Raw genomic sequence first — 24,489 nt, forward strand, 5'->3', positions numbered from 1 at the left:
TACTAATTCAAATTGGTGAAACTCAGGGGCAATATTAAAAAAAATTTTAAGTAAATTACGTAAATTTGTCACAGATGAACTTTTATTCTTAATTTTGATCTTTACTGTGTGAGTTGGTCTTAGAGTTTATCTTAGATTTGAGACATATCTAGAGATGGAGATTTAGAAAGAGACCAATTTAACAGAGTTGGCTGACTGCCAAGGAGCCCCAGCCTGATTACTCAGATTTATCAGCCCGCCAAGGATGTTCTAGATGACCTGAGGGACTCTTTAGTCTTTGATAGACTACACCTACAGCAGTGTAATTGGTGGCAGACTTGACAGGAAAGTAAAGGAGAGCTTGGAAAGCCACATGGGAAGAAGTGATATGCCGTTGCTAGAAATTAAAGTATTAAATACAGTGTTATCTAGCCAATAGGGAATGCAGCTCTCTAGCAATTATTATCTTGGATCTTCCTGTGTCTTATTATTAGTGTCTTCCATTTACCTTCTTTGTAATAGAGCCCCATCCAGCTTTTTCTGAATGGCGAAGCCCAGTCAGGATGCATGTTTCCTCATAATACTAACTGTATGAGGAAGAAAAGTCTTGCCATGGGTTCAGCTGGGTTTCCTATAATGGCTCTTTCAGCCTTATGAATCATCATCTCCTTTATAACAATAAAAAATGGTAGAAAATGAGGCACTGCTTAGTGGGAGGAGTGGGACAGCTCGGCAAAAGGCCGTAAACATTAAGATGGAATTTGTTTATACATATACATAAATTTATGTGCTCATATCTTTACAAAATGTATGATAAATTATGGTTTTTGTTATTTCATTAAAAGTGTAAAACGATTGCACAATTAACACAAAATTGAGAAAAGCTTTTGCTGTTTTGGTCTTACACCATTTCATACTGACTTTATATTTCCTCGTTATATCTAGACCAAGACTGAGACCCATTTTTAAGACTTCTTAAGATTACACCAATTTTAAAATAAAATGAATGAATCTTTGTTAATACAGCCCCAGAGGTTGTCCTGGATTTGAAATAACTTATTTAATAAAAAAAAAGTGAGTAACCACTCTGGACTACAAAACACAGTAAAAATGATTAAATGAATACCTCCATAATATTTAAGAGTACTTATTGTATAATGTCCTATCTAAAGAGATTTTTACATCACACCATTTTTGTTTTGTGGACTATGTCCTTTTTACCTTCTGTAATTCCAGATTCCTCTAATATATATTTCAATTTTAGAAAGATCACATGATTTCAAGAAAAAATTAAAATTAAAATGGAGGAAAACTAATCAATGCCTACTTGTGTTTGTTGCTGTGAAGGTGGACAAGAAAAGCCTGTCCCACCATTGCAATGCTTTGGCATCCCCTTTGTTTATCTAGCTAGTGAAGTAAATTGTGTCTGAGGTCAGTTCAAACATGAAAGAATAATCTGATGATTCAAAAGTCTATTTAAACAAATAGATAATCAAGACCATTAATGAAAATTAGAAAAGATGATCATGACAAAATACTAAATACATTTTCATAAGTTCATTGATAGTGTATGATTCTTTTCTTATATTAGGTATGCAAGTATGATTGAGATGTGCTATGATAACGATATCTATGGAAGATTGAACTCCTTATTACACAACTTTCACACCATAATGCCGACACAGAAATCAAACACCACCTTTCGTTTTCCCTACAACAGGTGCCTCCAGCATCAGAGATGGATGAGGAACTCAAGCTGTACCTCTCTACCAGAACATACCTACAATCAGATCATCCCAGGTTTTGGGAGAACCTACGATATGCCATGCCACACCCACAGGAATTCTTATACAAGAAACGAAGAAAGACCAAGAAAATTGAGGGGCTACAAATGGTGCAAGCAAATGGTAAAGCAGGATCATAACTGTTGCAACAAGCAACTGTGTTGAGTATTGCTTAGGAAATGCCAAATGAACAAGTGGTGCCTAATGCGATACTAAAAGACATTGTGAAATGTGATGCTAATTGGAAAAAAAATGACAGTGCTTATCACAGGACACCAATAAATGACACTGGTGTTAAGAAATTTCTTTACCTGACAAACAATTCACAAAACTTTCTTGTACTGTAAAAAGTGAGTGCTCAACTCTCGTGCAATGTATTATTAATACAAAGACAAATAATGTTCAAATGAATTTTGTATAAACCAAAACTGTAAATATAGTTTTGTATAATGCTTTAATAAATTTTATCAATATTTTTTAAAATTTCCTATTTATTATATGTATGAATCCCACAAGTCTATCAAGTATTAAAACATAATATTTGAAAACAAATGTAAAGGACTTCATATTAATTATTGTTGTGTATGAGAACATAATATAAGGGTGATCATGAAAAGCAAGATACACATGCCATACTGAGAACACGAGAAAAAAAAAAAAGGTACCAAGGAGTTAGGGAGAAGATTTCAGCACCTCATTCTCCTGTTATAACCTAAAACAGTAAACACACATTGTACAGTAAGTCCTCCTTATACGGTACTTCGTTATCCGGTAAATTCAGTTACAGTGTTTGGTAACTACTACCCTCGATTCTATTTACGGTAAGAAAAATTCACAGATACAATATCCATTCGTGTTTTGTTTACACCATACCGTAGCGCCACCACGCCGCGCGGCCAGCACAACAATCAGTCTCTTCCCGCATTTCCCACTGAACACAAGTGAAATCCTTACAGAGTGTTTTTTGTGGATGTTATGAGTAAGGGCTGAAATTCCTATTGTCCCTTAGCCTTAGGAGGAACATCATCTGAGTGACGAGTGAAAGGTAAATAAAAACATTTGCTGTTTATTTCTTTTGCGTAGTACTTTACTTTTTTTAATATGACTATTTTCATGTCTGTAGGAGTGACTTTCGACATGCTGGAACATATCCCCTATTATTTCATGTTATAAAGGGTTCAGTATACGGTAATTTCGATTTGCGGTAAGGTTTTCAGAAACACATATGTACCGTATAACGAGGACTTACTGTATTTACATGCCACATCTTCAAAACAAGTTATTATGTAGATTAACAACCTATGCTGAGAGTACCATAAAATAGTGAGCACCTTTGCTACCATAAACTTATATACAATGTTTACAGTGGTTTAGTTTCGAAGATCCTAAAGCTGAGATTGCTTATCTCACCTATACACCCATTATGTGTGTGTATTCATGGTTGCCTGCTGGTCACCCAGCCAGCCTTCCCCAATACGGGACTAGCTCAAAGCTTATAGACTGATCTTCGGGTAGGACTGAAACCACATCACACTCCACGCACCAGGAAAGCAGTGAGGTCAGGGAATCGAACCCCGGTCCTCTGGCTTGTGAAGCCAGCGCTCTAACCACTGAGCTACCGGGTGTGTGTGTGTGTGTGTGTGTGTGAGAGAGAGAGAGAGAGAGAGAGAGAGAGAGAGAGAGAGAGAGAGAGAGAGAGAGAGAGAGAGAGAGAGAGAGAGAGAAACTTGTGGTTTTATTATTGGAAGCAGATGGCATTAACCATCTAATAGAGGTTGTTCAGAGCTGAGAGGATAAATGTAAGAAACGTAGCATTCTAAAGATATAGTTTAGGGAAAGCACCATCAATTTTATCAAAATGCAAACTGTTGAAAACAAGCCATTTCATATCTCCTCTGTTCTCTCTAATCAATTTTTTTTTTAGTATGCAACAAATGTATAATTTTTGTAATCTATAGATTAATGATGAACCAAGCAATAACTGTCAGTATCCCAGCATGGCTACCGATCCCAAACTGAACTGCTATAGTAAAATGACTGTTATTGATGTCAAGTTTGAGGAAGAGCAATCCATATCTAAGATCTGGATCTTCATGAAGGTAACTTTTCAACCTAACCTGTTGTACAGCAGGTGTACATGCCTTTCATTCTACTGCCACACCACCACCACCATCCTTACAGACCAAGCATATGCCTTTCCTCCCTTATTGAACTGTTATACAAGCACCACTGTCACACTGTTTGCACACCTTTCCTGCCTCTATTCTACTGCCAAACCACAGCCACTACTACCACTGACTGTTTGCATGCATCTTTCCTCCATCCATTCTGAGATAATAATGACAATATTTTCCTTTGTTTATTTAATTTGAAAAACATGTGTACCATTTTTTGACACTGTCCAAATATTTAACACCAAACTCATTTAACAGACAACCACAGATGAAAATTCACTGCCACTCAACTCAGGGAACAAAAATCTTACAGGATTCACTGGAGAGAAATCTTAAATTCCCATGGAGTAGAAAAGATAAAGTGAAAATCTAATCAATCTCAATTTATTGCAGTAGCATCCTATTTGACCAAGCCACAGTAATACTACTACATGTAGTTTTAATGTGTTTATAAATACATATTTATGGTTCACAGAACCTAATGTTGGAATAACTACAAGATTTTCTCCAAACAAATAACTACAACTGATATCATATCAATAGCTGGTGCAGGTTTTGGAGCTTTTTATAGTGTAATGACAATAAACAAATTTATACAAGAAACAAAAAAAAAACTCACAATATATACTTTGAATTCAAGAAAATATTTGACAACAAATGGTGTTCAAGTAATCATCCAGGCAGCAGCAACCTACCACACAATTGTGGTCAAAGGAGGAAGACACTCACCACGCACACTTAAGATGCTCCAGATTCCAATTCAGATGCTGGAGTTTCTGGCTCTTCATCATTGTAAATGTTTTCTGCCATTTGCCACACCTGAAACAACATTATGAAAGCTAAGTTCTAAAAAAAAAAATATTCTCATATATAAACTGACATGTTACTGTAGTCTCCAAGGTTATGAATAGGTTTCTAGTATTTCATAATAAAATGGGTTATTCTTCACTTTGGCAAGTACTAACCTGCATGATGTTATCTTCACTAACAGAGCAGATGACCCATGGCTCATTGGGATTCCAAGAGAAGTCTGATATCTTGGCAGTGTGACCACCATGTATGAACTGTAAAGAGAAAAATGTAGTCAATCTATCTGTACCTTCTTAATTATACATTACATGATAAACACACACACACACACAGTGAAAATAACATAATCCTCAGATCAGTTTCAGTTCTTCCACACAACATTTAGTAAGTTGCACAAATTTGACAAGCATAGAAATGTTCACACAAATGGAAGAAAGCAGCAGTTTCAGAAAATATGATTTCCCAAACACTTACTAATAGCTCTGGTGGTCCATCTTCAGCATCTTCAGCACTCTGCTCTTCTCCAATCTTGCTGAGGTCCCACACATGTAGTCTGCGGTCTGTGCCAGAGCTGGCCAAGATGGTCTCATTGTGAGGTGACCACTGGACCTGCAGTAACCAAAAAATTGTTTGAGTTCCTTACATACCAAAGATTTATCTCTCTCTCTCTCTCTCTCTCTCTCTCTCTCTCTCTCTCCACCAATTACAGTGACTCATCAATAAATTTATGACAGATACCTTCAGCAAATTTCTGATAATCAAATTGACTTATCAGGCTTATGAAATATGTTACTCTAAACCTCATCATGACAACAACTTTTAAAATTAAAAGCAAAAAATAACAAAGGCTGAGGAACTGCACAATGAACACTAAAAAGCAACAATGCAATAATAATCCACAGAAGGTGCTCTCCGGCAATTCCTCGCTGCCCCTCCACTGCTGCTGCCAATCTCACCTGGAATACTTCATCTTTGTGCGACTCAAACGAGTGGAGTTTCAGCTTCAGATTGCGCAGGTCCCACAAGGCAACTGTCTGCAAGGCGGGTGGAAAAGGGTAACTGAGGCGCTCACCACCACACTGAACGCATGCAAGTATTACTAACCTGGAAGATCTCGTCCTTGTGCATGGCAAACGAGTGAAGCTTCAAGCTCAGATTACGTAAATCCCACAGAGCGACCGTCTGTAAGGGAAGCTGGATGTTGAACTGTTCACACATTATGGGCTGAGAGTCCTCAAGAGACGTCCCAATACAAACACAGCACATTAGTGACCTTAGCGAGCACTGACCTTCCTAATCACTACCACTATCTACTTCAAAATCTAAAATCACTTGGTAACTTGGCTTTAAGTTATGTAGTCCATACAAAATGATGGTTATCCATCATTAATTCTTTCTAATTAGTCAATTCTAAGTTTTCTCAGATATTCCCAAATTACCAATAACATTCTAATATACAAATATATTCTACTAATCACTAAAGGTCATCCACTCAATATGCCTAAATCACCAGTTTACCTCTTACTACTAGCACACTATTACACTCATCTCCTTTCCTCTCCACACGTTCACTATCTGTGATTCTCTCATCAGAGATCTGTCATTCATTGATGCACTACACATTCACAATTCTTATTCCTGTCCAAAATAACCTCCTTCTTCACTTCCCTCAGCTGGCTATCATACAGCCTCATACCCTGTACACCAGCACTGGTATTGCCTCCTGCCTTAATCACATCCAACAAATGTGAATATTTTTCTATACATTCAAGAATTTATCAACAAGACCAAATCAGATTTTTCTCATACCAATTCCCTTAATATATTCAAAATTTGAAGACTTCAATAATCTGCAAATGATCTTTAGAATTCTACTATGTATTTTGTCCACCCACATGCTACAGTACATATGTACAAGACAGAATTATGATCCCACTCATTACAAACTGCACATGACTGTGCATGAATCTTCTGTTCTTACAGTGCCACTTCCTTAGTAAATCATGAATGAACCTTGTATTATGCACATTTACTCTTAAGGAGTAGATACCATGCACTCTGTCATGAGCTTAGCTTTCATTTTAATCTCTTTGCATGTACATGAAATCATAAGAACTCAAGATTTCAGCTCTACTTTCATGTGATATATTACAAAATTTCATTAATCTCATCATTAATTCTTCTCATACCAAGTGCCTTTTCAAGAACTTGAGCAAAACAAATTATATATATATATATATATATATATATATATATATATATATATATATATATATATATATATATATACTTTCATTAATTTCATCATTAATTCTCTTCACAAGTATCTTTTCAAGAACCTGAATGGAATAAATCATAATCTAACCATCCAACAGATAGGAATATAAAAATGAGTAAATTAAGATGAAACAACTTTACAATTCAACTGTAGAGCGTCCCTTTGGAGCAACATGGAAACACTGAGAAACTAGGATACACTGTCCATCAGAGGCTGCTGCTTTTCACTTAGAGCTGAACCCTAAACAAGACCATCTAAAGTAAATTAAATACCAACTTATTACCAATTAAGCTAAGATGAAATCTACAGCCCATGTTTTTTGTTTTTTTTTCCAACTGTACTGCTACTAAAGTCACTGCCAACAAAGAACTGAATAACCATAGCTTTTAGCCTCCTCCACAACCAAACTTTTCCTGGATAATATATTCTTTCCTTATCTGTTCATACTAGTGCTACTCCTCATTATCTTCATCTTTTAAATATCTTACAAGTTTCCTAGTATTCTACAATCTCAGATATATTCCATACCGTACTGAAACCCTTCTCCTTTGATACTTTAATTGCTGTTTAAATTTTGTGTGAACAAGAACAAGTCAAACATGCAACATGCACATAAAATTCTATAGCATCAACATAAAAGTGCTGCATTCAGCTACTGTCTTCATTTCTGTGCTGAGAAAATGAGGAAAGAAAAATTGTAAGAACATGAACCACATATAGTGAAAATCAAATATGGAAGCCACTACAAACAACATAGGTGGTTGAGACTGGGAACTTTCAAATTTTATTATTTCTTAAAGCTGTCTTTTCCCTGAATTATTGCACAATACAGAAGAAAAAAATAAATAATAATAAAAAAAAAATAAATATAAAATTAATTAAATAAAAATAATAAATAAATAAATAAATAAACAAATAAAAATAAAATAAATAAATAAACAAAACAAATAATGACTGATTGATAAGTATAAGTTTTAAACTCTCATGGGTCAAGTTCCCAGCCTTGTACCATCGCCCTTTGAGTTGCCTCTAAGGACACACAGACACCACTGAAGCATATATTCTAAATTGTAGCTTCTTCATATGATGAATACACGGTCTTTCAAAATGATGGACAAAAGCATACATAGCCATATCTATGAAGCAAAGCACTGAAAATAAAAGTCTTGTAGTGAGCAACGTAACTAAAACATCAGAATCAACAGAAGACTTTCCACGAGTGCTGCAAGTGAAGCACAGGCAACCCCTGGGCAAACATGAAAGGATCCACAGGATTACATATAAAGCCACGAGAAACATCAAATACATCACTTCTGAAAAATTAAATATAATGTGGAGATTCTAAACTATTTTTCACATCTATTCCTAGTTACAAACACAAGATGGACTCCAATCAACTTGCACTTGTATTCCCTGACCTAACCTCACATACCCTGGCATCTTATCTTCCCATTTCACTTCAGTGTCTCATACCCATCTATCTACCATGCATACCAAAAAGTCATCTCAGTTTCTACTTTTCTTTCTATACAACCTGAACACTGACGTATATGAGTTAATGTCTTTTGAAAATACTTAATAACTAAAATATCTGTAAATACTATGTACGTACTACAGGTTGAACCTCATTAATCCGATATTCTTTCATCCGGCAACACCTGTAATCTGGCAAAATTTTTGTTTGCCGGAATTTTTGGATTGGCCAGAGTAATTTGCCGGACCGCTGCTAGGACGCAGTGGCACTGTACTGTTTTGGAGCCTGGGCATTCTGGGTCAAATTTGGATCAGTACCACGCTGCTGCTCATTGCAAGCACCACCCCCCCAGGTGTATAAAAAATTTTTTCTCTAATATTTGTCCCTAAACATGGCTAGAGAGAGAGAGAGAGAGAGAGAGAGAGAGAGAGAGAGAGAGAGAGAGAGAGAGAGAGAGAGAGAGAGAGAGAGAGAGAGAGAGAGAGAGAGAGAGAGAGAAACATATGACAATATCAGTGCAACAGAAAGTGGACCTATTGAGGAAGCTAGATAAAGGTGTTTCAGTGCAGAGTCTATGCCAACAGTACAACATTGGCTCATCAACCGTCTATGATATAAAAAAGCAGAAGAATCAACTTCTCAAGTTTTACAGTGAGTGTGAAAGCAAGAAGAACATGGAGGTTCATAGAACACTTAAGGAGGGTAAAAGCAGTGATTTAGAAAGTGCTCTCATACAGTGGTTTAATCTTTGGTGCGCTGGTAACGTCCCTGTGTCCGGCGAGATGATAATGGCGCAGACAAAAATTTTTCATGCTGAACTTATTTACGTGTTTTTCTATATACTCCTGCATGTATATTTTCATGTACAACTATCATATATCAAAACAATGTTACAGCTACACTTGTATAATGCAAGGTAAGTATATAGAGGGTGTTTTGGGGACCACCTATAGTTCGGAATTTTCCATGGTCTGGCAAGTCTAAGGTCTGGTGGTTGCCGGATTTGGGAGGTTCAATCTGTACTACAATCCATACGTTAAATAACAAATAGCATTCTAAGTCTACTGATGGCAATTCTAAAACTCTGACTATACTTGGTATGTATTTTATACAAATGGTGGTGCAAATGACAGTGCAGTCACTGCAGTGCTCTTGAAAACTAAACAAAAATAAATAAGACAAGTACACAGGGAACTGAGGAACATAAGGATATGCAAAGAGAGGTGATTAAGTGTCTAGATAATATGATAAGAAGAGATGGAAGAATACTATTAAAAGGAGACTTTAACAGTAAAAGAGTAAACTGGAGAGAGATGGAAGTAATGGGTAAAGATGGACAATGGAGCGAGGAGATGCTATAGTTGACTATGGTAAATACAGTGGAAGAATCAAAACGGTACAAGGGGAAGAAGAACCATCGTTGCATGACCTAGTATTCACAAAGAAGCAAGAGCCCCCCTCCAGCATACAATACCTTAATCCAATGGGAAGAAGTGATCATGTAACATTAGTTTTGGAAATACAGGAAGAGGACAGGATAAGATACAGAGATGACTATAAAAAAAAGAGATTAAATCATGCAAGAGCAAATTTTAATAAGTTAAGAAAACTTTTTGCTGATATTGAATGGAGGAACATTATGAAAAGGACAATACAAGGGAAATATGAAATATTCTTAAAGAAATATAATGGAAGAGTGAAGAAATATGTACCTATCTACAGAGTAAAGATAAGTATACACGCTTGATACAATGCCAGATGTACAGAAGCTAAAAAGGCAAAAGATAAAGCTTGCAAGGAACTCAAAAAGCAGAGAAATGAAAATAACAGACAGCAATATATGGATGCAAGAAATGAATATATTAAGAGTGAGGAGAGAGGAAGAATTTTTGGGAGAGATATGGTGCAAAAAAGTGAAGATGAACCCAGTTTTCTACAAATTTATAAATGGTAAGATGAAAAAATAATGAAACAAGAAAAAAATAAGTAAAGGAGGGAAGACATACCAAACAGCAAAGAGAATGAGTTAAATAATGCATGAGAGCTTCAAAACTGTGTTCACTGAAGATGAATTTGCAGAACCAAATAGGAGACTGTATTGCTGAAGATTGCAGGAAATCATAGTGCACAAAGAAGATATTGGAAGACTAGATAATTTGGATGTCAGAAAAGCAATCAGGCCAGATGATGTATCAGTCTGGGCACTAAAAGAATGTAAAGAGCAGCTTTTAGATCCAATTTGGAAAATGATTACAGGTTTATTGAAAGAAGGGAGAATACCACTAGAATGTAAGAGAACCAACATAAACCTAGTATTCAAAGGAGGAAAGTCAACTGAACCATTAAATTACTGACTGGTGTCACTTACAAGTGTTGTGAGGGAAGATGTGTGAAGTAGTTATCAAAGAAAAATATATTAAATATCTGGAAGAAGAACAAGTTATTTTGAACAGACAATTTGGGTTCAGGACAGGATAGTCATGTGTGTCGAACTTATTAAGTTTCTACTCAAGAGTAATAGAAGGAATGGAGAGCAGAGATGGATGTGTGGAGATGGTATACCTCAAGTCCGTTCATCCAAAAAATCCAGGCCGAAACTGCTAGTTCGGTTGGCAGCCCTGCCCACCCCAACCGCCACTAAACCTTCCCGACACTTACATTTTCTTCAAGTACATTTATTTTTCTTCACTTAACTCAATAGATATACAAGTTTATAGCTTGAAGAAAAATAAATGTACTTGAAGAAAATTTAAGTGTCAGGAAGGTTTAGTAGAGGTAGGGGGTGGGCAGGGCTGCCAACCGAACTAGCAGTTTCGGCCTGGATTCTTTGGATGAACGGACTATAGACATAAAAAAGGCTTTTGATATAGTCCCTCATGGCAGACTACTTTGGGAGTTAGAGAGCAGACTGAGAGGAATTATGTTAAATTGGATAAGGATTATTTGAAGACAGAGATGAGAACTGTGATCAGAGATAAATACTCATCTTTTTACTTTTTTATCTTACAGCCTATAGTGCCTACAGGCACACTTGAAGAGTGTGTGGGAAGTGCTGTTCAGCTTCTGCCCAATAGTTGTGCAGGCATCTGTATTCATAGTGGTACCCATGTTAGGGCCCATTTCACTACCCAAGTGCATCTTTGGTGTTACCACCTAGAACCTGGATATCATGGTGACTTGTAGGCAACTTTAAACCCACTCGACAAATGGCATAGCTTCAAAGTGGTATGTGGTGGGATTTGAACCTACACGTGGACATCTGTCCGATCCCACGCTCACCACCATATCCACTATGACCACCTCATCTTAAGGTAAAGTAACAAATGGAGTGCCACAAGGGTCAGTGTTAGCCCTCAATATGTTCTAGGTATATATAAACGACATACAAAATGGGTAAACAGTTATATTAATCTGTTTGCTGATGATGCAAATGTGAGTATTGAGTGGTAGGAAAACACTAGTTGAGACAAGGTATTTTATTTTCTTTCTCTAACATTTTGGTCACAAGACCATCTTCAGAGAGAGTGTACAGGCAAACGGAAAATGTCAGCATATATACTACATTGGTGAGTCAGCCTGCCGGGTGGCTGGGAATGACGGCCTGCGACTGGCGGAAATCCGAGAGGGTAAGCTTAGCCGCCACCCTCGGTATCCGCACAAAACCTTCCCTGTGGTTGGTGACATTCCCTGAGCTGATGTATGCCGACTCAAGCAGTTTTTTCGTGTTTTTAGAGGTTCTGTGCGGATACCGAAGGTGGCAGCTAAGCTTACCCTCTCGGATTTCCGCCAGTCATGGGCCATCATTCCCAACCACCTGGCAGGCTAACTCACCAATGTAGTATATATGCTGACGTTTTCCGTTTGCCTGTACACTGTCTCTGAAGATTATCTTGTGACCGAAACGTTAGAGAAAGAAAATAAAGTACCTTGTCTCAACTTGTGTTATCCTACCACTTAATACTCACATTTGTCTTCATCTCAACATGATGATGCAAAGCTGCTAAGAGTAATCAAAACCAGAAAGGACTGTTTGCTGCTGCAGGAATATGTAAACAAAATCTACAAGTGGAGTAAGAAGTGGAAATTAGAGTTCAATGCCAAGAAATGTCATGTGATGCAATTGGGAAAGAGTAAAAGAAGACCAGTATGGAACTATCTGATGGGAGAGGAACAAATAATGAAGGCTACAGAGGAAGACCTGGGAGTGATTATACAGGAAAACCTGAATGCCGAGAAACACATAAGACATTTGGATTAGCATACAAAATGTTGACAAATATTACAGTGGTATTTCAATTCGTGGACAAAGATATAATGAAAAAAACTATTATGAGCATGATACGTCCTAAGTTGGAATATGAAGCAGTGAAGTGGTCACCAAGCTTGAAAAAGGATATAAGAAGATTAGAATGGATCCAGAAGATAGCTACAAAGATGGTGCCAGAACTAAATGACTTAACATATGAAGAAAAGCTGAAGGAAACAGGACTGCCAACCTTACAAGATAGAAGAAAATGAGGAGACCTAATGACATTGTATACAATAGTAAATGGCATTGAAAAAATATATAAGGAAGACCTGGTGCTGGTGACAGAAGCTAGGACAAGAGGACATGTAAAGATTAGAATGAGGTAGTGTGAAGGATATTGGAAAATACAGTTTTCCACACAGAACGGTGGAAATGTGGAATGCATTTAGTGATGAAGTTATTACAGCATTTAATGGGCATAACTTTAAAACAAAAATGGGATAAATGGAGACATGGAGACACGACACTATGAGCCTCACTCAAACCCTGTACAATACAACCAGGTAAATACACACACATTATTGCCATGTTTGCACTATAAGTATTTGCTTGATACAGAAGATTGCCTCGGAAATTTACTTCTGCAGTCCTGGTCTTGGAAATGATTGTTCTTAATGACTCACATGAGTCAGGAATTATGCATATTTGGTAGCACTACATAACTGAAATGAGAAAATAGTGCATGGACTGAACTGACTGCAATTATTTTCACAGGTTCAACTGCTTCTCAACCTTCTACTCTAGCTGACACGATCATGCATGATCAAAAGTTTCCAGTACTTAATGTTTTTTTTTCTTTCAAAGATGCTTTGTCAGATGACATTAGATTATACAAAAGATCCACACCATATATCCAATTTTCAGAATAAGTAAAGTAAGCAAGTAATAACAAAAATAATAATAGAAATTTTCCAAGGTCAAAGCAGGCTCAGTTTGCTACCCATCATGAAACACTCCAATGAGGACTGAAGAGCAGTGCCCAGTTTGCTAGCCTAATAGATCCCAATGATTCTTTAGACAGATCTCCCCATTACAGATAATAACTTGGCATCAATTGATAACAAGCTAAATATAATATAAACAAAAGCTACTGAACAGAAAGCATAGAAAAATGCAACTTTTGAGAACATAAGCACAGCAAGACCAATGAGTGAACTATGGACTCAATCTGGCTCATGTGTACCACTACTGAGTTACTGCTGATAAGTCATTAAAACCTAAATGACATTTTAGATAGCTAAAGAGTTAAATACAAATGTAAAACTATTATGCATATATACATAAAGACATGTGACCATACAGAACATAAAAAGTGAAAATATCAGACCACAATGCAACAAAATAAATAAGTATTCAAAATAAAACTAAATAAGTTAGCAGACCGACAAACGCATCATAGTATCAAAAGCATATACACAGACCAAGCAACACAACAGAGACCCACCTTGTCTGCACTGCCAGTGGCCAGGATGAACTCTGAATAAGGATTGAAAGATAAACAGTTGACCTCAGCAGTGTGGGCATCAACTGTGTGTGAGGGCTTGTTGGTGTTATTGGCACGTGTGTCCCAGATCATCAACTTTTGGTCGTCAGCCACGGAGCCAAACAGAGATTCATGTAGCAAGTGCCAGGCAACATCCTGTAAACAGAGAAAATTCTCATAAAATATAAAGTCCTTAACCTCAAAACATACAGGTGACAGGTATGCTGATGTGGAGATCTGCAAGAAGGTACATACGATAAATAACCACATACACTGCTATGCATTTTATTGGCAGTATAGATCTTTAATTGTAATATTTAAAATGGAAACATATCTGCAAATTTACTTACATCTTCCTACTTTTGTTCAGGAAGAAACTTTATCTAATGATGCCAACATGTCTGAATAACTGCTCACAAGCTGACATCTTTCAATTTTCACTCCCACGAGTGAGTTGACAGACATACATTTTGGCACATCTAACTATCTTTGCACATTTGAGATTATTATGCCTTAGAGTTGAGGCTTCCTATCTGACCATATCTTAAATAAATAGTACACCAAAATCAAGAATGACCCTAGGTACTGCCTCTCTTCTTACTAGCAGCTCTATAAACAGCCACAAGCGGGAATAAACTCACCTCAACAACAGCTGTGTGTCCCGTAAAGATGGTCTTCGCATCAATGACTCTGTTCTCCTTGGGTGTGGCATTGATGTCCCAAAGGCATATAGTGTGGTCATCAGATGCACTTAACAAGTATCCATTTAGGTTTGGGTTCCAGGAAAGGCCGTATCCCTCCTTCTGATGACCCCGCAGCCTAGAAGTGGTAGCCTTAATAGCATGTGACACCCAACCATTTGTCCATAACTAGTTTTTCCATATATTCAAAATTTGAATGCATCAATAAAGAAATAAAATCTGCAATCTTAACTTGCACTATGCATTACCAACTGTCAGTGTGTGAACATGAGATACTCCAAGTCATAGTCATTCAAAACCTCCTCATAGCAAAAAATACATAAGCTCAATATACTAATTTTTCTTTCAAATAGATGGCCATTAGTATTATTTTACATTTTTTAACTGGGTCACTTCTTTCGTTTATATCTTAAGTATACCCATCTTTTATTGATTCTAAAAACTGTTCTTCCACCCACCATATATTAATTCATCTGTCCTTACTTCTCTGCTACAAACCAACCATTGACAAGGTTGCACTGTGCCTCACACCTAAGACACTCCACAACACTTGCTTTCTAAATACATATAACCCTTTCATAAATTACTCTGTTATTTGCTTTCTCCATGAAAATTTTTTCAATATTGCACTCCATATTTACCTAAGTAAGAATGATTATTTTCAGATTCTCCTTAACTATGCCAAAATTAAAGACTCCTACATTTTATAGAAAACATATTACTTAGGAGAAAAATATATTAATCATTTAATAAAGGTGAATCACAAGTCAAAGTTACCATCTCTAAAAGCCATTCATAAAAAAATAAAAAAATTAAAAAATAAATAAAATAAAATGAAATAAATAAATAAATAAATACACAAACAAAAAATAAACCATTACTCAGAATCAATTAGAGTCCTGAACCAAAGACTACATTTCTTTCTATTTTTAACAATGTCTCCTCTTTCCTTTCTATTTTCAAGTCTAAGTTCTACAACTGAACACCAGTAAATGGAATACAGGGAGTGTTTGATTTGCATGACTTTAGATTGTACAAATTCAAAATAGGGTTTTTCCTCATATTACATAGATTCCTTAAAATAACAATTTCAAGAAAATCAAGTTTTGCATAACTGATTTACTGATAACATAACTGATACAACCATCAGGCATCACTAAGTGTTGAAAACTACATAACATGAGCCTTAATAAAATGTTTACTCAATACAATTGTTTTATTTCCAATGAGTTCCATGTATGTAGTTTACACCAGTACTGGGGGTGATCATCCTTACAGTGCACAAAATTTACTTTGCACTGTCCTTTCTGGAACGCATCTATCGTACAAATCCAGGACTCCTTGTATTTGAAAATTAAGATCCATCTGCAAGATATCTGCCTAAGCAGATTTACCTCAGGTCTGGGTGACACTCCCCTGATGGGTCTGGCTTGGAGGGGTGCTTGGTGTAATCAAAGACTAACACATCACTGGAGGGAGTCTTGGTGGCGATGACACATGGGTTCTGGGGCATGTACCGAGCTCGATTCACCTCACCTTCATGATTGATCTTGATTTCAATCTCAATCTTGCCACTAACAGAGCCAAATCCACCAAATTCTGAGGAAAATATTGGTAATTATTACCCAAACATAACTCTTATCCTGATTTGTTAAACTTCCAAACTAACAATGCCACAAAATGAACCCTGGAGAAATAACCTCAGTGATAATTATTGCCTTGTATCTTCTGTATTATGAAAAAATAAATAAATAAATAAATAAATAGAATAATAATAATAATAATAATAATAAACAAAATATTTGCATACCTAACCATCAAGCATATCTTATTCAACTTCTGCAATTAAGTGACAATATAATTGCCTTTCTTTAGCCTACCCAGAATAATTGAATAGCAATAAGGATAAAAACTCACCACCCTTCTCATTGTCATAGTGAGAGGCATCAAACTGAGCATCTTCATTGGGCAACTGGACTGAAGCAATAAGAAGGTGGTTCTGTTCATCACTGGTGTGAGTTCCAAGGATGAGCCGATGGATGCTGTAATCCTTTCCCTCGGGCCTGACGTGCAAGGGGCAAATCAATGTTAATACAGTTATTGTACATTTTTTGGTTAAAATCATACATGCATACAAAAGATAATAGTTACAATCAGTACCTTGTGACATCAGGGAGCCATTGTGCGGTGAGGGATGGCCATTCCAGTGCGTGTGTCATTACCAGGTCATATAGGAAAGGTGTGTTCTTCTTCCATATCTTGTACTCCTCATTGATGACACGCTCCTCCACTGCATCGTCAAATGTGTCTGTGGCACCATGGTTAAGCAAGTTTAAAACTGCCACTACAAATCCCAAATACTATTAGGTAACCAAATAACTACTTAATGACAGCATGCTTACTCAATGTCTACAACAGAGTGACTAGTTCACCCATATAAGGGATTGCCAGAGACAATCAGTAGGGCCACAAGCACACCAGTGACCAAAACTAAGTTCCCACATCATAAGATAAAGTAATCAGAACTTGCAGAAAACTTGTGCAGGTAGCAAACTGACCAGAATATTATAATTAACGACATATCAAGTAATTTGCAAGACATGAAATTAAGTCTTATTAAGAATCATAAGCAAGAGATGGACATTTTAGGGAGCCGAGTGTGCCCCAGGGCCACTTGTGGCCTGTTAGTAGTTATTACTGCCTGGATGGCAGCCTCACGCTCTTTAAAGGAAAGTGGAACCTTCCTCTTGGTTAAGGGGGTAAAGTGTCACCTATTACATAAATGACACTGTCTGCAGCCCACCTTGAAGGCATGGTGCAGGTGCCACTTCAGCCAAGGCCAGAGTCGGCGGGAGGTCTGGTGCAGGCCCACCACCATCCCCAACTACACAACAAAAGAACACATGATGTAATTGCTGTAAGCCAGCTAAAACTGGCATGAAGATCCTTCACCTACCATTCTCTCCGTATTACTCCACAGGGCACACACAAAACATGTGTTGCTCCATAAAAATTTACCATTCAGTTAAAAATTGTGTATTCATATTATGGATCTGTTACTTCTTATCAACACACAAATTACGCTTTTTTTGATCATTTGTATATTTTTATTTTTTATTCTATTTTTTTTTTTTTTCTCTCTCTCTTATGAAGCCACATTATGGTATGGCTTGAACAAAATTTCACCAAGATGAATTTGTACATCTTCCAATGATTTCTTAAAAAATTGAAACAAAACATTTGTGTTTCATATTTTGCCACATGTTATGTCTTTTACTTATGTCAATCTAAATAACCATACAATATTTCAGATTCAAATACTGTAGCAATAATCCTGCATATGGAAGGTAACTGAAAGATCCTTAAGAAATACAATGGAGACTCAATACTCGAACATCTTAATAGTCAAACTTTTCAATACTGGAACGCAAAAGTTTGATTTAATACTAAAAAAAATACCTGAGTCAAACATTCACACACATGGTTGTAAAGAAAGGCTCCCTGGCCTCTCCCTTCCTCCTCTGCCAGTTGTGCTACTGGAGTTTTCAGAATAACATTCTCCTGCATTCTGTCTGAAGTTTTTCACTTATAGATGTAAATTAACACCAAAGGCCTTAATAGAGGTGAAAGTATCTGGTATTCAAATGGAACACACATGATTGCAAACAAAGCTCTGGCCTTTCCCTCATCGCTGCCACCATTGTCCCGTTCTGATACCGGTATTACCGGTAATACCAAACCAAAATACTGGTATTCAGGTATACCAGATACCAATGCGCATCCCCAGTCCTATCGCAGCCTTGAGAAAAATTACATTCTTCTGCATTCTGTCAGTAGTTTTTCATTTGGAAACTCACAATGGTACCAAGGATGCTTATTAGTGGTGAAAATAAGGAATCTAGTGAAAGTGCAAGTGTTAGTTAGCCCCAACCCTCCACTAGTGGGTTCACAGGAATCACATCACATGTTTTCTTAGATGGTGACTTGTCCTCAAATGACGTCTCTCCTCCCCACCCTTCTCCCCTCCTCTTTTACGTTTTCCATCACCAGCTTTTACTTACATTATGTAAAGATCAAAATAATAAAAAAAACATATATATATATTGAAGTTTTTAGAAACTTGAGGTTTTACTTAAATTAGAACGAATGATCTGATTTATAGGTATCAATAGTCGAACCTTTGATACTCGAACAGCCATTTGAAACAAATTAAATTCGAGTATTGAGTCTCCACTGTATTAGATATCATTAAACCTAATACATGTATTAGGGAAAGATTTGAGCCTCAAGAAGACCAACATCCTTATATTTTACAAAGATATGAGTATGAACTTTGGTTATAAAAGTAATTTACAAAAAGAATGTGTTACCCAATATCTACATATTTATCACATACACTACACCAATCAACATCCCACCTTAATTCCTCAACTGCATCCTAAATTACTTAAGCATTTATCATTTATGCTACAGCACAGGAAACAAAATTTCAAATGTTATGTATGAATACTGCTGCAAGTGTAAATTAGCCATGCTTGAAAGGACTTCATATGTTGCCATGTTAGGTATAAGTAGATTTAAATCTAAGCTATATGCCTTTTAATACCATATATTTACACTATCAACTATGAGAGAGAGAGAGAGAGAGAGAGAGAGAGAGAGAGAGAGAGAGAGAGAGAGAGAGAGAGAGAGAGAGAGAGAGAGAGAGAGAGAGAGACACACACACACACACACACACACACACACACACACACACACACACACACACACACACACACACACCGCGTAGTGTAGTGGTTAGCACGCTCGACTCACACTCGAGAGGGTCCAGGTTCGAATCCCAGAGGCAGCGAGGCAAATGGGCAAGCCTCTTAATGTGTAGCCCCTGTTCACCTAGCAGTAAATTGGTATAGGATGTAACTCGAAGGGTTGTGAATTCGCTTTCCCGGTGTGTGGAGTATGTTGTGGTCTCAGTCCTACCCGAAGATCGGTCTATGAGCTCTGAGCTCGCTCCATAATGGGGAAGACTGGCTGGGTGACCAGCAGATGACCGAGGTGAATTACACACACACACACACACACACACACACACACACACACACACACACACACACACACACCGCGTAGTGTAGTGGTTAGCACGTTCAACTCACAATTGAGAGGGCCGGGTTCGAGTCCCGGTGCAGCGAGGCAAATGGGCAAGCCTCTTAATGTGTTGGACCCTGTTCACCTAGCAGTAAATAGGTACAGGATGTAACTCGAGGGGTTGTGGCCTCGCTTTCCCAGTGTGTGGAGTGTGTTGTGGTCTCAGTCCTACCCGAAGACTCTGAGCTCGCTCCGTAAAGGGGAAAACTGGCTGGGTGGCCAGCAAACGACCGTGGTGAATTACACACACACACACACACACTATCAATATTATTCAAGTACTGTGCAAATTGCTCAATCACAACAATTATCTTAATCCACAAGTAGACGAACCATTACAAATGAATGCAGGAAACATTAATAATGTATGGCAAAAAGGGAAAAATAAAAGGAAGTTAGGGATAAGAATGAGACTAAATAGGGTGTTTTGCCAGCTGAAAAAGAGGAGGCTGAAAAACATTATCTAAATGCATGGACATCATAATTACTTGAGTTAGCAACAAATTACAAAGTAAAAGATAATGAGTGTTTAAAATTGGGTGTGAGAGAAGTGTGATTCAGTCCCTATGAACAAAAGATGTTGAAGGTGGTTCGGAATGATACAGGTTCCTGAAGAGTGAGGGGATGACCAACTGTGAAAATGTGAAGAGCCTCAAGGTTATGAATACGGCAGTGGTGAAAGATAAGAAAGGAATGTAAAAAAAACTGAAAAATTTGGTAACATAAGCAAAATACCGGGTTTATGACAATGAAGAGGATGTCGAATGAAAGAATAAACAGGGAGGAGGTGGAAAAGAAGAAAAAAAATGCTGGTGATTGGGAAGACAGCAGGACCAGAGACACACGAGCACGAGAAGAGTAGTACGTATTGAAAGAAATGGTAAAGAGTTAGAAAAGAGATGCAAAAACGTGTGAGACTGAGTGAATGAAAGAATAAGATGGAGCAAAACTGCATTTTGGAATGATATACAGAGAAAGAGACCACAATGTATTAAGAGAGCCATGAAGGAAGCTGGGGTGGTGGGTGATCTTCACTCCTTTGCTAAGGTACAATGTATGGATATGAACACAAGGAGTTACAGGTTGTCTGAGCTCTGCAGCGAAGTGTGCTAGAGACAGGAATGAGATGATACATGTGGTAGTGAGAGAAATGCAGCATGCCAGAGTAGAGGAGATAGGATAGATGGATGCTGTTAGTACTAGAACTGTGTGGATAGATGAATGAAATGATGATTTAAGTTGTGAATGAGTTCCTGGGCAGATGTGGCAAGCTAGATGTAGGAATTAATGGTGTGAAAGATGCTGTCTGTTCTTTGTTATTCTTTTTCCCTATAGGACCTACTGGTACAAAGGCCAATATTATTGCAGTTTCAACCAATACACCACACGTAACTATACACATTCTCATGGTCTACATCACACTTCCATGAGCATTTCTAACCCCATTTTAACCTATCAGAAATTAATAATAACTTGAGCACAAGCCTTCAAATGTGCGGTGTTCGGCGAGTCCAGCAAGCTGCGGCGAGCCACGGAGCTGCATCACACTCAGAAATGAGCAGTACACTGACTTGCATTTGTTTATAGCTGGGATTTATGGGTAACTGCTGAATAGGATTCTTATTGTGTCTATAGTTCTTTGGTCTTAACACCACGAGCTGTGCCAATGGGAATTTGCTATATGTATTCATAGGCAGGGCACAGCTGGGCAGACAGGTGAACAGAGAAATCTGTGTGCCCAGTTCAGCTATGGCCACCAGTGACACTGGCTGTAAAGGTTGCGAATTTCATTACTGGGAAATCATCGCTCCTGCGATGCAAGATGACCAGCCAGGACCTTCATCCTTTCGTTAAGGTATTGTGAGGAGGGGTATTGGTAGAGGTAGGCATATTGTGTGAAGCTATAAGAGAACCGGTGTGGGGGGAGGGAAGCTGCCCCAAAGCAAGGATGAGGTAGGTTAGGTTTATGTTAGTGTTGCAGGGGGGTCCAGGGGGGCACACCCTCCCCAGTTAGGTTAGGTTAGTCTTGTAGGGGTGTAGAGGGCGTCTGGGGGCTGCAGCCCCCCCCCGGCTAGGTTAGGTTACATTAGGTTAGGTTTTTTTTTGGGTTAGGTTAGTGTTGTAGGGGGGGATCCAGGGGTTAGGTTTTTGTCCTTAGATTTTTTGGATCACCATATCTCACCTCTCTTTTGGCTCCCCCCCAAAACCCCTGATTCCCCACAGTCCCCTAAGCATGTTGGGGGGAGGAGGGTGGAGGAGACAGGTTTTCATGTTAGGTTAGGATAATTTCAGTGAAGAGTACTCATGAATTTTGTGATTTTCCCCTTTTTCTCTTAAAAAATGGATATTTTTTCCTTAGATCTTTTTGGGCCCCCAAAATTGCCTCATTTTTGCTTTCCCCACTCAAAAACCCTGCTTTCCCACAAGGTCCCCAATCTTGTTAGACTTAGGGAAAAAGAAATTTAAGATAGGGTGCATTGGCTCAAACTGCAAATTTACCCAAAGGCCTGGCTTATGAGTAATCCCTAGTAGCATTAACATCAAGATCCTTTTTCAAAATTACCTATCAACTCATAAATCACAAGTATCAGCTCACTGTTCATCTTGAAGTTTTGTGGCTTTTAGAACACTAGGTATAGCTCTTGCCATGGTCTCATCAAGTTAGGAATATACTTCACTATAAAATAACCTGACACTTGATTGTTGCATGACAGAAGATGGCTATGTGATACGAAATTGTTGCATGACATTATGAAGATAGCTCCATTTCCTCTTCTCCCATATATATATATATATATATATATATATATATATATATATATATATATATAAGAAACCATGCATTTTCATATCATAGCACCACTGGAGTTGTTCTACACTGAGAAGTGTCAAAATCATTTCACACTTCAAAAATATGTTAATCTGACCAAACCACATTAGGATAGTTATAAAAGTTTGCCCTTGTGTTGAGTATGCATCAAATGCTAAAAGGCATAAATATCTAAATGAAGCTTCCCAATTCCTCAGGACTAACCACCAGTCAATAAGTCTATTCCAATCATATACCACTCAACTTGAACGCAGTCCACTAATTAATCCATGAAGTCCTGCGCGTCACAGGCAAATAAATGGCTTGTAGACCTGGGCCGCAAAAAAATAACCTGACAAATGCATTTATTCTAGCCCTAAAACCATCCTCGATTCATAAAACCACACCTCCTTCCGAACGACAAGTCTTATACAACCACCATATTAATGATACATGTTATAAGGCGTTTACATGACCATAAATAAGCTGACAACTAATCACACATCCTCGCCGCACAAACAAGCTGATACCGGAGTCTATTCCAGTAACCTACAATCATCCTTGAAAACACCCCAAGTACCTTTAATTTCTGAAGTCTTGTGCATCCTTTACTACCAGCTAAAGAGCTAAAGAGGTCATAGGGGTCAATATCAGCCTTAATTCAGCGCTGACTGTCCTGACACAAGGTTGAGGTCCTGCCTTCAGGAGTCCTCTCAACATGTCAACAAAGCCACGCCGCCTCACACAACACTCATTCATCCTCTCCTTGTCTCACTCTGCTCTCCACGTGTGCTCATTTCCACACCACACACACTCATGCTTTTATATTTACCTTTGGAGCCTTCTTTGTCCGTCATTCTTTTAAATGGTAGGCACAACACACCACTTCTTCCTGCCGCCCGCACTGAATGGCGCCAAATTTTCCCCGCGCAGGCGTCGGTTCAACATTTGTGTTTATATTCCATTTTCATTATTTGTGTCACCTATTTATTCAGATATGTGTGCGAATTGCGTAGTTATATTAAATTAATGTGGATTATGTAGATATTTTTTGGTGTTTTTGAACTTTTGTCACATGTATTATAGTTTTTCTTTGGTGATCGGCGCCTCTGTAGTTGTTTGTGGCATCTTCTGCTTCATTTGCTACTTTGTCTTTATTTTATTTATTTATTTATTTTCCTGTCCTACACGCCTTCATTTTTTTTTCTGATATTCCTTTTCATATATCTACAACTTAATTAGAAATATAAAAAAAAATATATTACCAGTTTAATGTTTTCGACATTTCATTTTATCAGCCCTTATTTTTCCGGTCTGTCAGTGTCTGATCTGTTCATTTAGTCAGCCTCATTGGATCATCCCTATGCTGCCCCATCTTCTTACATAGGTAGCTCTCCCCGTCTCCCTATCCAGCTAAAGCCTCTTTTCAATTTCTATATATACAACAAATTTCTCCGTGGTCTGTATAACCTGTTGTTATATATGTTGTCCTCCAAAATTCAGGTAAACAGATGACATTTTAGAATACATTTTCTGCTCAGTT

General features: G+C 37.7%; 2 protein-coding genes across 7 annotated transcripts in view; one reads left to right on the forward strand and one right to left on the reverse strand.

The window, feature by feature from the left end:
• LOC123513834 (protein toll-like) overlaps positions 1-2,246 on the forward strand; it is an 18,139-nt gene extending 15,893 nt beyond the window's left edge. Inside the window, 1 exon segment of the mRNA XM_045271223.1 lies at positions 1,700-2,246. Coding sequence (XP_045127158.1) covers positions 1,700-1,903 — 204 coding nt within the window. The 3' untranslated portion in view covers positions 1,904-2,246.
• Positions 1-23,927, reverse strand: part of LOC123513835 (chromatin assembly factor 1 p55 subunit) — a 27,045-nt gene extending 3,118 nt beyond the window's left edge. The window contains exons 1-11 of one of the 6 annotated variants that reach the window (XM_045271226.1): positions 23,779-23,925; positions 17,796-17,876; positions 17,153-17,300; positions 16,910-17,055; positions 16,387-16,591; positions 14,933-15,110; positions 14,253-14,447; positions 5,852-5,929; positions 5,222-5,356; positions 4,903-5,001; positions 4,667-4,756 (exon numbers count right to left, since the gene is read on the reverse strand). In XM_045271226.1, the coding sequence (XP_045127161.1) occupies positions 4,676-4,756; positions 4,903-5,001; positions 5,222-5,356; positions 5,852-5,929; positions 14,253-14,447; positions 14,933-15,110; positions 16,387-16,591; positions 16,910-17,055; positions 17,153-17,300; positions 17,796-17,876; positions 23,779-23,803 (1,371 nt within the window). In that variant the 5' untranslated portion in view covers positions 23,804-23,925 and the 3' untranslated portion in view covers positions 4,667-4,675. Of the gene's footprint in view, positions 1-4,305; positions 4,757-4,902; positions 5,002-5,221; positions 5,357-5,703; positions 5,782-5,851; positions 5,930-14,252; positions 14,448-14,932; positions 15,111-16,386; positions 16,592-16,909; positions 17,056-17,152; positions 17,301-17,795; positions 17,877-23,526; positions 23,642-23,778 lie in introns of those variants that run through there. The other 5 variants (XM_045271225.1, XM_045271224.1, XM_045271227.1 and 2 more) reach the window with 5 other exon arrangements.
• Between the last annotated feature and the right edge of the window lie 562 nt (positions 23,928-24,489).

Source organism: Portunus trituberculatus, chromosome 37, assembly GCF_017591435.1.
Source record: "Portunus trituberculatus isolate SZX2019 chromosome 37, ASM1759143v1, whole genome shotgun sequence".
Taxonomy (NCBI): domain Eukaryota; kingdom Metazoa; phylum Arthropoda; class Malacostraca; order Decapoda; family Portunidae; genus Portunus; species Portunus trituberculatus.